This window comes from Leptonotus elevatus, chromosome 2 (genome assembly GCF_054856555.1).
Source record: "Leptonotus elevatus isolate MCC_2025b chromosome 2, RoL_Lele_1.0, whole genome shotgun sequence".
NCBI classification, from domain to species: Eukaryota; Metazoa; Chordata; class Actinopteri; order Syngnathiformes; family Syngnathidae; genus Leptonotus; species Leptonotus elevatus.
In genome coordinates this window covers 43,370,439-43,381,420 of record NC_141240.1, presented here as the reverse complement: position 1 = coordinate 43,381,420, position 10,982 = coordinate 43,370,439, and the positions used below count along the sequence as shown (strand labels likewise).

The 10,982-nt window shown below is 43.2% G+C and overlaps 1 protein-coding gene and 1 long non-coding RNA gene across 2 annotated transcripts; both read right to left on the bottom strand.

The window, feature by feature from the left end:
- Window positions 1-2,247: 2,247 nt before the first annotated feature.
- On the bottom strand, window positions 2,248-3,332 carry LOC147180134 (myosin light chain 3, skeletal muscle isoform-like). Its single transcript, XM_086068724.1, has 4 exons — window positions 3,204-3,332; window positions 2,962-3,132; window positions 2,806-2,883; window positions 2,248-2,717 (listed from the first exon to the last, which is right to left on the bottom strand). Exons 1-4 carry the CDS (start codon window positions 3,271-3,273, stop codon window positions 2,689-2,691), a joined length of 348 nt encoding a protein of 115 aa, XP_085924850.1. The 5' UTR covers window positions 3,274-3,332; the 3' UTR covers window positions 2,248-2,688.
- A 2,020-nt stretch (window positions 3,333-5,352) lies between these two features.
- On the bottom strand, window positions 5,353-8,584 carry LOC147180133 (uncharacterized). Its single transcript, XR_015093974.1, has 4 exons — window positions 7,366-8,584; window positions 7,230-7,280; window positions 7,125-7,157; window positions 5,353-7,043 (listed from the first exon to the last, which is right to left on the bottom strand). It is a non-coding gene; the product is annotated as an uncharacterized LOC147180133 (long non-coding RNA).
- Window positions 8,585-10,982: the final 2,398 nt, after the last annotated feature.

Here is a 10,982-nt window from a genome sequence, read left to right as displayed (position 1 = left end):
AAACACTGCAACTGCACTCGGTAACGGATTTTGACTTGACAAGTTGACAAAGGATACATTTCTCACGTATTACATCATTTAAGTGTCGAAAGAAATTCAACATTTACCTTGCTGCTCCCGAAGGCAGAATCTGTCCTGTCCGGGAGATTTGCTTCACGTCGCAAGTACGAAAGAGTTTGATTGCATTTTTGACAAACCTCTTCAAAAAAGAAGACGCGGGACAAGAACACGTTTAAAACAAGACAGGGCTGCCGTCTGCATCTGCAATTGGCTCGTCATCTGATCGTATATCGTGGTAAGGGAGATCACTCTGTTTTATTACAACCACCCGAGTGTTCGCCAAGACAAGACATCGACATCTGTTTTCATGGTCTGTTTTTTAAAATAAATCATTTATTTATTATGATCTAATTTGTAAAATCATGTAAAAATAAATAAATGAGGATGTTCTGTCTTTTACACCACAGACTGGGACTGCTGTCAAGCTATCTCTGAGACGCAATTTTCTTCTTCTGATAAAAGAGGACAGATCTTGGGTTCTAAACTAAACTCTCCTATCTAGTGGTCAAAAACGGTATTACATCACTGCTAGCCATTCAGCACAAAACACACCAGGCAGGGAGGTTACAATGGCAAAAGAAGCTAAATGAATTGAAACCAGACCAAAAACACAAACAAGATACAGAATTTGGATCAAGGAATGCAAAAAAATGGTCAAATAATAAGAAGGTTCATCAAATAAAATTGTCTTAACCTGTTCAAAGATGCCAAATAATACGTTTTGCTCGGCCATTTCATTCAAAAGAAATAAAAAATAAAACAAGAAAAAAAACGATTTTACAACATTTTTGAAACATTTCTTTGCAGAGTTTTCTAACATATCTGATTATTTAAAATACAATCAGTACAAAAAGTCAAATAAGAAAATAAACATTCATAGTAAAACAGGTCAACCATTTCTGGATATTATACAACGGAAGCTTCATCGGGGGAAACAACAACAACTTAAGAAGAAGCTTATTGCTTTTCTTACGGTTGATTAATTTGATAGAGTTGAATATTAATTTTGATTCCTGAAGGAAAGACACAAATCTCGTAGAGGATTTGGGAAAATGTTGTTTGCGAATGAATAGCTTAGCGTAAAGAATGACAAAATTGATTAAATATTTGTAATATTTTTTTTAATCATTTTAGTTATTATAATGCCATGCACTTTTACTCAGAAGAACTTCATTTATATTTCCCTTCATTTTCTTTGCATTAGTTTACAAGATATTTCCATTCATTTTCATATTTGTAGCGTACTCTATTTGTATTTTAAATGGATGTACGTATTTAATTCAGTGATTTTTTTTTCACATACCACTATAAGAGCCAGTGTTACGTGTACCACACTTTCTTCACCGTCTGCCTTTGACATCTGTTTGTCTTTTAGTGACACATGGGAACATGATAACTTTTCCTCTGTATTTAGTCTTCACGTCATTTCAAGTCATCCAACGCATTTGGAGCACACAGGTACTATATGTATGTTTTCACAACTTCAAAAGCCCCAGAGTGGCCCAAATTCACGTTGATTGACATTTCAGTCGCTTTAAGTCAACCACATTTAAGGTACAGGTGCAGATCATGGAATACGAGAGGAAGCTCAAACTATTTGAGTTCATATCAAAAAGTGAAACTCCGAGGCAGTATTCTATACATTCAGTACACACGGAGTGAAATATTTCACGATATAATAAAATGCTGTGAACTTTTCCCACAATATTCACCATAATTAAGCCACTCATGCTGTATAGAGTCGGGAGTCCTCAAGTTACTGCAGAGTTCCGTTCCTACGCTGGCGACGCAACCCGAATTTCGACATAAGTCGGATTTCCCCGCACCTTTACATTTTCAAAATGCTTTGTACAGTCATTTATAAAAATTTGATTTGCGCAACCCGAAACCCATATTTGGTGTTTGCGCGTGGATATTCATTGCTGACGGATGGCAGGGTGGAGCTAATTCAAAGTTCAACACACCTGCTCGCTGAACGTCCGTTGCTGGAGCTAACAACAACAACAACACAACTTAAAATAACGTTAAAAGGGCGCGACAACTATGAGGAATTGACGAGTCGCGGGTGCCGTCAAGTCGAAACGACGTCACTCGAGGACTATTGATTGATAACATGCTGCTGATGCATGCGTTGCAACTTATTTCTTGCTCTGAAAGCGCCAACGAAAGATGAAAAACAGACCGAGCTGGGATGTACTTTGGAAACGTTTATTCTGCAGTGAACAGAGTGAAAATAAATAACGGTTTTGAGGGAGCTGGGAGACTTTGGCGGTCAGTCCACTGCCGTTCTCCAGGACCTTTGGCGCTGCTGGGCCAGTGATGGCTCGACTGAATGAGGTGGCGGTGGGAAGGGAGGGATCGGCCCTCACTTGATGAGCGGTCACCCCTGATCCCCCGTTTCCTCACCTCATGCGGCGAGTGGAGACGCGCCCCCGGTGGGATGCGAGTGATGTGGTCTACAATGGAAAGGGGATTTTTTTCCGAGAGAGGAGGGTTGAAACGGAAAGGAAAACAAAATAAACAAGTTGGGTTCGCTTCAACATCCCTTAAACAAAGTCCTTGTCTTTTCTTGTTGGTCTTCCTAACAGTGTCCGATGTCCTGAACACGCTCCTGCTTGCGCTTGCTGCTTACACCGACATGATGTGCTTGACGAAAGCTGCAAAAAGAACACGGAGGCCAGCTTGAGTCCAAGAAAAAGAATGACGAGGTAATACGGCGCCTTGTCAACGTTGTTGGTAACGTACCCTCATAGTGCACACTGCCGTTATCGTCCTCCTGGCCGGCCATGAGGGCATCAATCTCGGGCTCGCTCATCTTCTCTCCTGTTGGCCGACGCCGTCCACGTCACAAACGCTGCTGGCTATTTCGGTGTTTTTGTGCTGCTTGGAGGCGGAACTCACCCAGGGTGGACAGCACGATGCGCAGCTCGGCGCCCATGACGGTGCCGTTGCTCTCCTTGTCGAAGACGCGCAGACCCTCAACGTAGTCGTCGTAGGTGCCCTTGGGCATGGCGTCCACCTGCTTCAGCATGGGCAGGAAGCCGTCGAAGTTGATCCTCTTGTTGGCCATCTCTGCGGGCAAAGCCAAGGGCAAGGGGACATTGAGTACGCACGGCCGTTGGTTGGAGCGGCGGGGGTCTTACCTTCGGCGCTGGGGTTGCCCATAATGTGGACCACGTCCTTGTTGGTGGGGTTCTGGCCCAGAGCGCGCATAATGTCGGCCACCTGGTTGTAGGCCACCTGGCTGTCACCAATTCTGTCGAAGAGACCGAAGGCCTACATTCAGGTACCTACTGATCTTTTTTTTTGCGGTTTCTCACACTACGCATAGGTTGCACTCGTCGGTTCGATCCTGCTGGGGTGCTGCCACCCTCCTGCGGGTCCGTTCCTGGTGGGGTGCTGCCACCTTCCTGCGGGTCCGTTCCTGGTGGGGTGCTGCCACCCTCCTGCGGGTCCAGTCCTGGTGGGGTGCTGCCACCCACCTGCGGGTCCGGTCCTGAGTTCTTCTCTTCCCACCCAAAAACAACTGTCCCGGTCAACTCTATGTAGGATGTAGAGTGGAAGAGAACATTTGCCCCCACCAGATATCTTTTCATGTAGGAGAACATGTTGTAGGCTGACGACAGAAGAAGACACAGCGTCAATATTTGGACCGAATGAATCACATGCTTATTTATTTTTTCTGCTTTTTTGCCTCGTTTGTCATTGGAAGCAGTGAAATGTGTGTTGAAGTGAAAGCCTACTTGGAAGTCAAGGGGCATCACAGCACACTTTAGAGCTTCCACTGTACATCTAATCACATCAGTATAGAGAATGTGTCCAACATACCCAAGCCAAGGTTATTCACTTGGCTCAAGACATTGAAAGAGATCAAGTTACGAAGACTCACCACTCGCCAGAGAGTCGCTGTATGCCACGAGCACCGTAAACACTGCATGCAGCGCAAACATGGCCATCTTGAAGCAAACCTGGCAACGCGCCTGTGGCATCTGCCACAGACACAATGTGTTGGATCATTAGCACTGAAGAAGCACAAAGCTTCTCAATATGGAGGATTGACACGGGTGTCAATACCAATCCATCTAATGAGAACATCAAAATACATACAACTTGAGTTGAATTTACCTGCCAGGTCAGGAGGCAGGATAGGAACATGTAGACATTGGAACCCAACAGGAATGCAATAAAGCCAAACCGGTGAATGTCTGCAGAAAGAAAATGAGATCGGATCAATCGGATGTCTACATCTTAGTCTAGTCGTCTTTGTCACAGTTAAGTTCTCCACGGTCCTGCAAAGTTCTCAACGTCCAGCCAAGCTTCCCAAGTTTTGCCAAGTCAGCCCACCTCTCTCTGTCCAGTCATGGCGACCTGTCTCTCTCCCTGTCATCTCACCCGTCCCCACTTGTTCCAATAAACGTTTTCCTTTAGTTCAACAATTTCTGTCTCCCTGATGTGTCTCCTCGCCTTCGGGTCCACCCTCTCCTACGCGCACCATTTCGTGACAAAACTGATGAGAGTGACCAAGACTTTGAGTCAACGCTTCAGCTTTTACCAGCCCTTTTTTCCCCACTGACAGTGTTTTGTTGTCGTAGAGGGTTGACTGGTGGAGGGGGTTTTCATCCATGTCCTTTTTCCCTTTCAGATCTCTACAAGTCACGGCATGGCAACGTTTGCTGCTACCATCAATATCAGTAACTTTCAATCTAAATTGTAATTGTGAGTAGTTGTGAAGCAGCATTCTTTTTATTTGTAATTGGTTAAAGAATGTTAAGAAGAAACTTTTACTCTGCTACATTAAGGTACCTACTGATCTTTTCTTTTGCGGTTTCTCAGAAAACTCCCAGGTTGCACTCGTCTCGTTTTTATTTGTAATTGGTTAAAGAATGTTAACTCTTTGACTGCCAGACGTTTTCAGAAAAGGGATGCCGCCAGTGCCAGCCGATTTAAGCATTTTGACTGATCTTTCAAGGTCCACAGAAAATGTTCTGTTTGGACTATGGAAACACACGTACTACCAAATGAAAGATTGGACTTTCATCTTTCATCAGATAAAAAAGTTTGTTTCTACCTTATTCCGTTCTTTAGTAATCAACAATAGAAAATGGTTAGTTTGACCCAATTTCGCCTGTTTTGGACCAAAATATGGAGAAATCAAGCTTTTAGTGAAACGATATTATTTCATGCATTCTAGTGAATTTTACACTTCTTTTTGTCCATGAATGATGCCACAAACACCTAAATAGTGCTTTACTTCTATAAAACACTACCACCAAGAATGAAAAAGTGTTTTTTGATAGCAAAATAACAGTTTATTTACATTCAACATTCAACAGTGTAATACAACAAACGTGTGCAACTGTGCAACTGTACATGTGTGGTGTGTGCATGTGTTTCTATTTACAATTCTGTGGATGTTTCAACTACACAAGTTTTTTTTTGGTGTGGTATATAGTGTAACATTGCCCTGGGTGCAAGGGGACGCAGCAGGATTTGCACCACAGATTTGTTTCGCTGCGAATGCCCCTTCGAGTGCAGACCCTACACTTTCTTGCTGGCTTTTTTTTCCGGGGGGTAGCAGGTATATACTGCAGTATGTGTTTTGCCATGTTGCCATCAAGTCGACTTTCAGGATCGGTATATGGTGACCTGGTGTTCTGTCTGGCTTCCTCATGTCCTTCTGTTTGTATGTTTGTTGCAATGTCCTCCTCCTGGTCCTGTGGTAAGAGCCACCCTCTCACCACCTGCTGGATGAACTCCAAAAAATGCTGACATTTGCCAGGATGTTTAGCTTTGTACAAGATGAAGGCATTGAACAAACATATTTGAAACAGATAGGCAACAAATTTTTTGTGCCATTTCAATGTCTTCCTCGTGAATGGGTGATAAGAAATGTTTTGGTCCATCTTATCCACGCCATTCATCGTGGAATTGTAGTCCAGAACACACACAGGTTTCGGGAAAGGCACTCTTTTTTTTTAGTGCCTTCCGCCACACATCAACTGTCCGCATTTCATCTTTGTGAAAAGTAGTCACCATCCTCAACAAACGCTTGTCCTGCCATGCCACAACCAACACATTTGTGTTGTGTCTCACCAATTTCCCCCCCACCCCAAGGCCAGTGTTTGTAAGAGAAGTGATCTCATTTGGTTCACCCCTATTTTTTCTCATTGTACCACAAACATTTGTACGTGCTGCCAGGAGACGTTCACACAACCCAATTGAATTATAAAAATTGTCCATAAAGAGCGTGTACCCATTTCCTGGCAGACGATCTAGCAAATTAAACACGGTATCCGGCAGAGAACAACTAGTACCAACATAAGGTTGCATATTAAAACAATATCCTGTTTGGGAGTCACACAGGATGTATGACTTAATTCCATATTTGATTGGTTTTTGGGGGTTGTAAACTTTAAACGATAGACGGCCCTGAAAATTCATCATTCCCTCATCAATACATACATTCCTACCGGGTTGGAACAGTTCTTTAAATTTATTTACAATATGGTTGAACACAGGGCGGATTTTAAATAATTTGTCATCTGAACTATGTCTCTCATTATTGTTAAAATGTAGGTAACTCCAGATAAGCTGGAAGCGGTTTCGAGGCATCGCGCGACTAAAAAATGGTGTGGTTTCAATTTCATCTTGAGTCCAATACATTTCTATACTGGGCTTTTTTATATACCCAGTAAGAAATTGGAGTGCAAAAAATGTTTTCAATTCACTTACAGACACTGGCTTCCAAGCACGACTCCTGCAGTGTGGCAGACTTTCAGTCTGCTTCTGCATGGATTGCCGTGCATATAAATTTGTTTGATCTGCAATGTGCTGGAGAAGTTCGTTTGTGAGGAATAGTTGCAGGAAGTCAGCTGGCAGGGTTGAGTTTAGCTCTGCTGCGGCACCCCTTGGTCCTGGAGTTTCAGTAAACAGGAATGTGTTTGGCTGCCAGCCTGTTTCATGCCAGCCAGAACTTTTGGGATCTGCAAATATACATTTCAATATCATAATATTTATTTTAGATCAGTGTGAAGCAATATATATATATAAATATATATGTTTACCTTTTTTCTTGGATTCGCTGGTTGATGCACATTCTGTAAATTATAGAAGACATTTACCATCAAATATTTTACTCGTGCTGAGTTGGAGAATCATTTTTTTTTTACCTTTATTCTGCTCACGGTGAGACGCGTCACCTTGAGCCCGACGAGCTGCAGCTGAAATAAATATATACAATTACAATCATATCGAAAGACCGTTTTCTTTTGTTGTTGCAGTGTATTGAAAACACGTTTTTTATACCTCTCTTTGTCGTGGAAACTGTAGGTTGTGGCTGTGAGCACGATCCACGATCTATGAATTGTACATTCACGTTACACGAGGTGCTAGCAGCGTGCCGGAAAAGTATCTCATAGCAAGTTTGCGCTTACCGTCACACTCTTCTGCGGAGGAAATGCTGTCCGAATCACTTTCGCGAAGATCAGACTGTACCCACTCCTCCGAAGAATAGCCATCCGACTCGGGGTACTCTTCGTCGTCCGAATCAACGTCCGCGTTTGCAGAAGTACTTGGACGTGCACCACGTTTTCCAGCGTTAGCACCGCTAACCGGCGTCGCTTTAAGACGTGGCCGAAGACGTCGCGTCAAAGCCGCAACTTCGGCGTCAACCTCGTTGTCGCCATCATCATCATCATCGCCACCAACATTCAATTTAGCACAGGTTTCTTTTTGAAAATACCGATCAAGCGTGAGCTGCTTGCCACCGGTCGTCATTTTTGCTTGCTTGTCCTCCATGTTTTTTGCTTTCTCCATCTACCTCTCCACTCCACTCTAGCTCCGCCTCACCTTTTATACCGACGCCCACGGTGGGCGGCACACCCAAAGTGCAAGGAGAGTCATCGCTGCCATCTAGAGGCCAAAACGAGTCATTAAACTTACCTGATCTGCCTGATATTTTCAGCACAGCTGCCCAAGGCTTTCCTGCACCCGTTTTCATAATAAAAAAAACAAAACATAGGGGACGTCTTTTAACGTCCTCGGCGCCCTTCCCTAGGTTTATGCTAAACGTTTTATAACGTTTATGGCAGTCAAAGAGTTAAGAAGAAACTTTTACTCTGCTACATTAAGGTACCTACTGATCTTTTCTTTTGCGGTTTCTCAGAAAACTCCCAGGTTGCACTCGTCGGTTCGGTCCTGCTGGGGTGCTGCCACACTCCTGCGGATCCGGTCCTGGTGATGGTTTGCCACCCACCTGCGGGTCCGGTCCTGGTGGGATGTTGCCACCCACCTGCGGGTCCGGTCCTGGTGGAGTGTTGCCACCCACCTGCGGGTCCGGTCCTGGTGGGGGGTTGCCACCCACCTGCGGGTTCGGTCCTGGTGTGGAGTTTCCTGAGTTGTTATCTTCCCACCCAAAAACAACTGTTCCGCTCAACTCTCCGTAGGATGTAGCATGGAACATTTGCCCCCACCAGAAATACTTCCATGAGGGAGAACATGTTGTAGGCTGACGACAGAAGAAGACACAGCGTCAATATTTGGACCGAATGAATCACATGCTTGTTTATTTTTTCTGCTTTTTTGCCTCGTTTGTCATTGGAAGCAGTGAAATGTGTGTTGAAGTGAAAGCCTACTTGGAAGTCAAGGGGCATCACAGCACACTTGAGAGCTTCCACTGTACATCTAATCACATCAGTATAGAGAATGTGTCCAACATACCCAAGCCAAGGTTATTCACTTGGCTCAAGACATTGAAAGAGATCAAGTTACGAAGACTCACCACTCGCCAGAGAGTCGCTGTATGCCACGAGCACCGTAAACACTGCATGCAGCACAAACATGGCCATCTTGAAGCAAACCTGGCAACGCGCCTGTGGCATCTGCCACAGACACAATGTGTTGGATCATTAGCACTGAAGAAGCACAAAGCTTCTCAATATGGAGGATTGACACGGGTGTCAATACCAATCCATCTAATGAGAACATCAAAATACATACAACTTAGAGTTGAATTTACCTGCCAGTTCAGGAGGCAGGATAAGAACATGTAGACATTGGAACCCAACAGGAATGCAATAAAGCCAAACCGGTGAATGTCTGCAGAAAGAAAATGAGATCGGATCAACATTTTATACAGTTCCGACATGTTCTTATCATCATCTTTTCAACCCACTTAGAAACTGAACGGGCATGGCGATGCATTCGTTGACAGATAACTAAGGGCTCGACTGCTCAGAGGTTGTTAACTTGTTATACGTTGCAGTGTACGCCATCACAGCATGTCACTATGCGGACCGGACCACTCACGGATGATGTTACGCCCTGCCATCTACAGCATACAAGAATTGGTGACGTGCGCGCAGCACCTAGTAGTAGTATAGTAGTAGGACTTTCAGTAGTAGCAAGTACTTGTAGTAGTAGTAGTAAGTAGTAGTACTTGTACTCGTAGCAGTAGTAGTAATAGTAGTACTTGTACTCGTAGTAGTAGTAGTAATAGTAGTACTTGTAGTAGTAGTAGTATTTGTACTTGTAGTAGTAGTATTAAGTAGTCGTAGTAGTATTAAGTAGTAGTACTTGTACTCGTAGTAGTAGTAGTAATAGTAGTACTTGTAGTAGTAGTACTTGTACTCGTAGTAGTAGTAGTATTAAGTAGTAGTAGTAGTACTCGTAGTAGTAGTCGTAGTAATAGTAGTACTTGTAGTAGTAGTATTAGTAGTACTTGTAGTTGTAGCAGTAGTAGTAGTACTTGTAGTAGTAGTAGTAATAGTAGTACTTGTACTCGTAGTAGTAGTAATAGTAGTACTACTTGTACTTGTAGTAATAGTAGTACTTGTAGTAGTAGTATTAAGTAGTAGTAGTAGTAGTAGTACTTGTACTCGCAGTAGTAGTAGTAATAGTAGTACTTGTAGTAGTAGTACTCGTAGTAGTAGTAATAGTAGTACTTGTACTTGTAGTAGTAGTAGTAGTAGTATTAGTAGTACTTGTAGTTGTAGTAATTTTAGTAGTAGTCAAATGGCAAAGATGGCCGCCGACCTGGTTTTGCGAGGGGGAGAGACTCCTTGGCGTACTTAATTAATTGGTTAAGATGGCCGCCGCCCTGGGCCAGCCGAGTGGCGAGAATCCTGGGCGTACTTAATCAATTGGTCCAAGATAGTAGTAGTAGTAATAGTATTTGCAATAGTAGTAGTCGTACATAGGCCAAGCCTTGAGTACACATAGAAAAAAGGGGATGAGTTGAGCTCAACAGTGAGAGAGATGATTGGCTGAGGCAGTTGCTATGCAGAAGTGAGAGACCAGGCAGTTATAGATAAAAAAGCACTATTTAAATAGCAGTCCATTCCATTTCATTAAAATAAAAAAAGATATATAATAATGTTGTGCTTTTTTTTTTAATGTATTTAAAAAGTGTAAACGACCTGAACAGTTTAAAATTCAAACGATTGGAATCGGTCAAGAAATGTGGATGTTAACCATAATCAACTAAAAGTATATTACTGTCGCTTTAAGAAACTGGCACATTCACGCACACGCATTGGACTAACACGTTGGAGAGAGACATCACACACACAAGCACACTTCGAACAAAAGCTTCTTACGATTTAACGGTTGAAGATGCAGATTCCAGAAATGGCCCGTTAGAACGGCAAGGGTTTGGGGAACGCGAGCGTGTTCTCATTTTTTTTAATCGGATGAAAAATGACCAAATTAGAGCAGGTTGAAACAACATGGGAAAGATATCCGGGAAAGTCCGACTTCTCCTCGCTTAAAGTGAAAAAAAAGGTACTAAATGACACCTTAGCCAAATAAAAGTGAGTCTGTCTGAAAGAAAAGCCTTGTGACTACAAAATGTGCGAATTTGATGTCTAGTGAGCAAAGATTGTGGCCATGGTGACGAGTTTTGGAAATAGATGTTTTGTCTCCCG

Coding starts and splice junctions, on each gene's coding strand:
- LOC147180134 (XM_086068724.1), bottom strand. CDS start 3,273: ATGCGCGCTCTGGGCCAGAACCCCACCAACAAGGACGTGGTCCACATT. Junction 3,133..3,203: donor GGGCAACCCCAGCGCCGAAG/GTAAGACCCCCG, acceptor CTTTGCCCGCAG/AGATGGCCAACAAGAGGATC. Junction 2,884..2,961: donor CATCGTGCTGTCCACCCTGG/GTGAGTTCCGCC, acceptor GTCGGCCAACAG/GAGAGAAGATGAGCGAGCCC.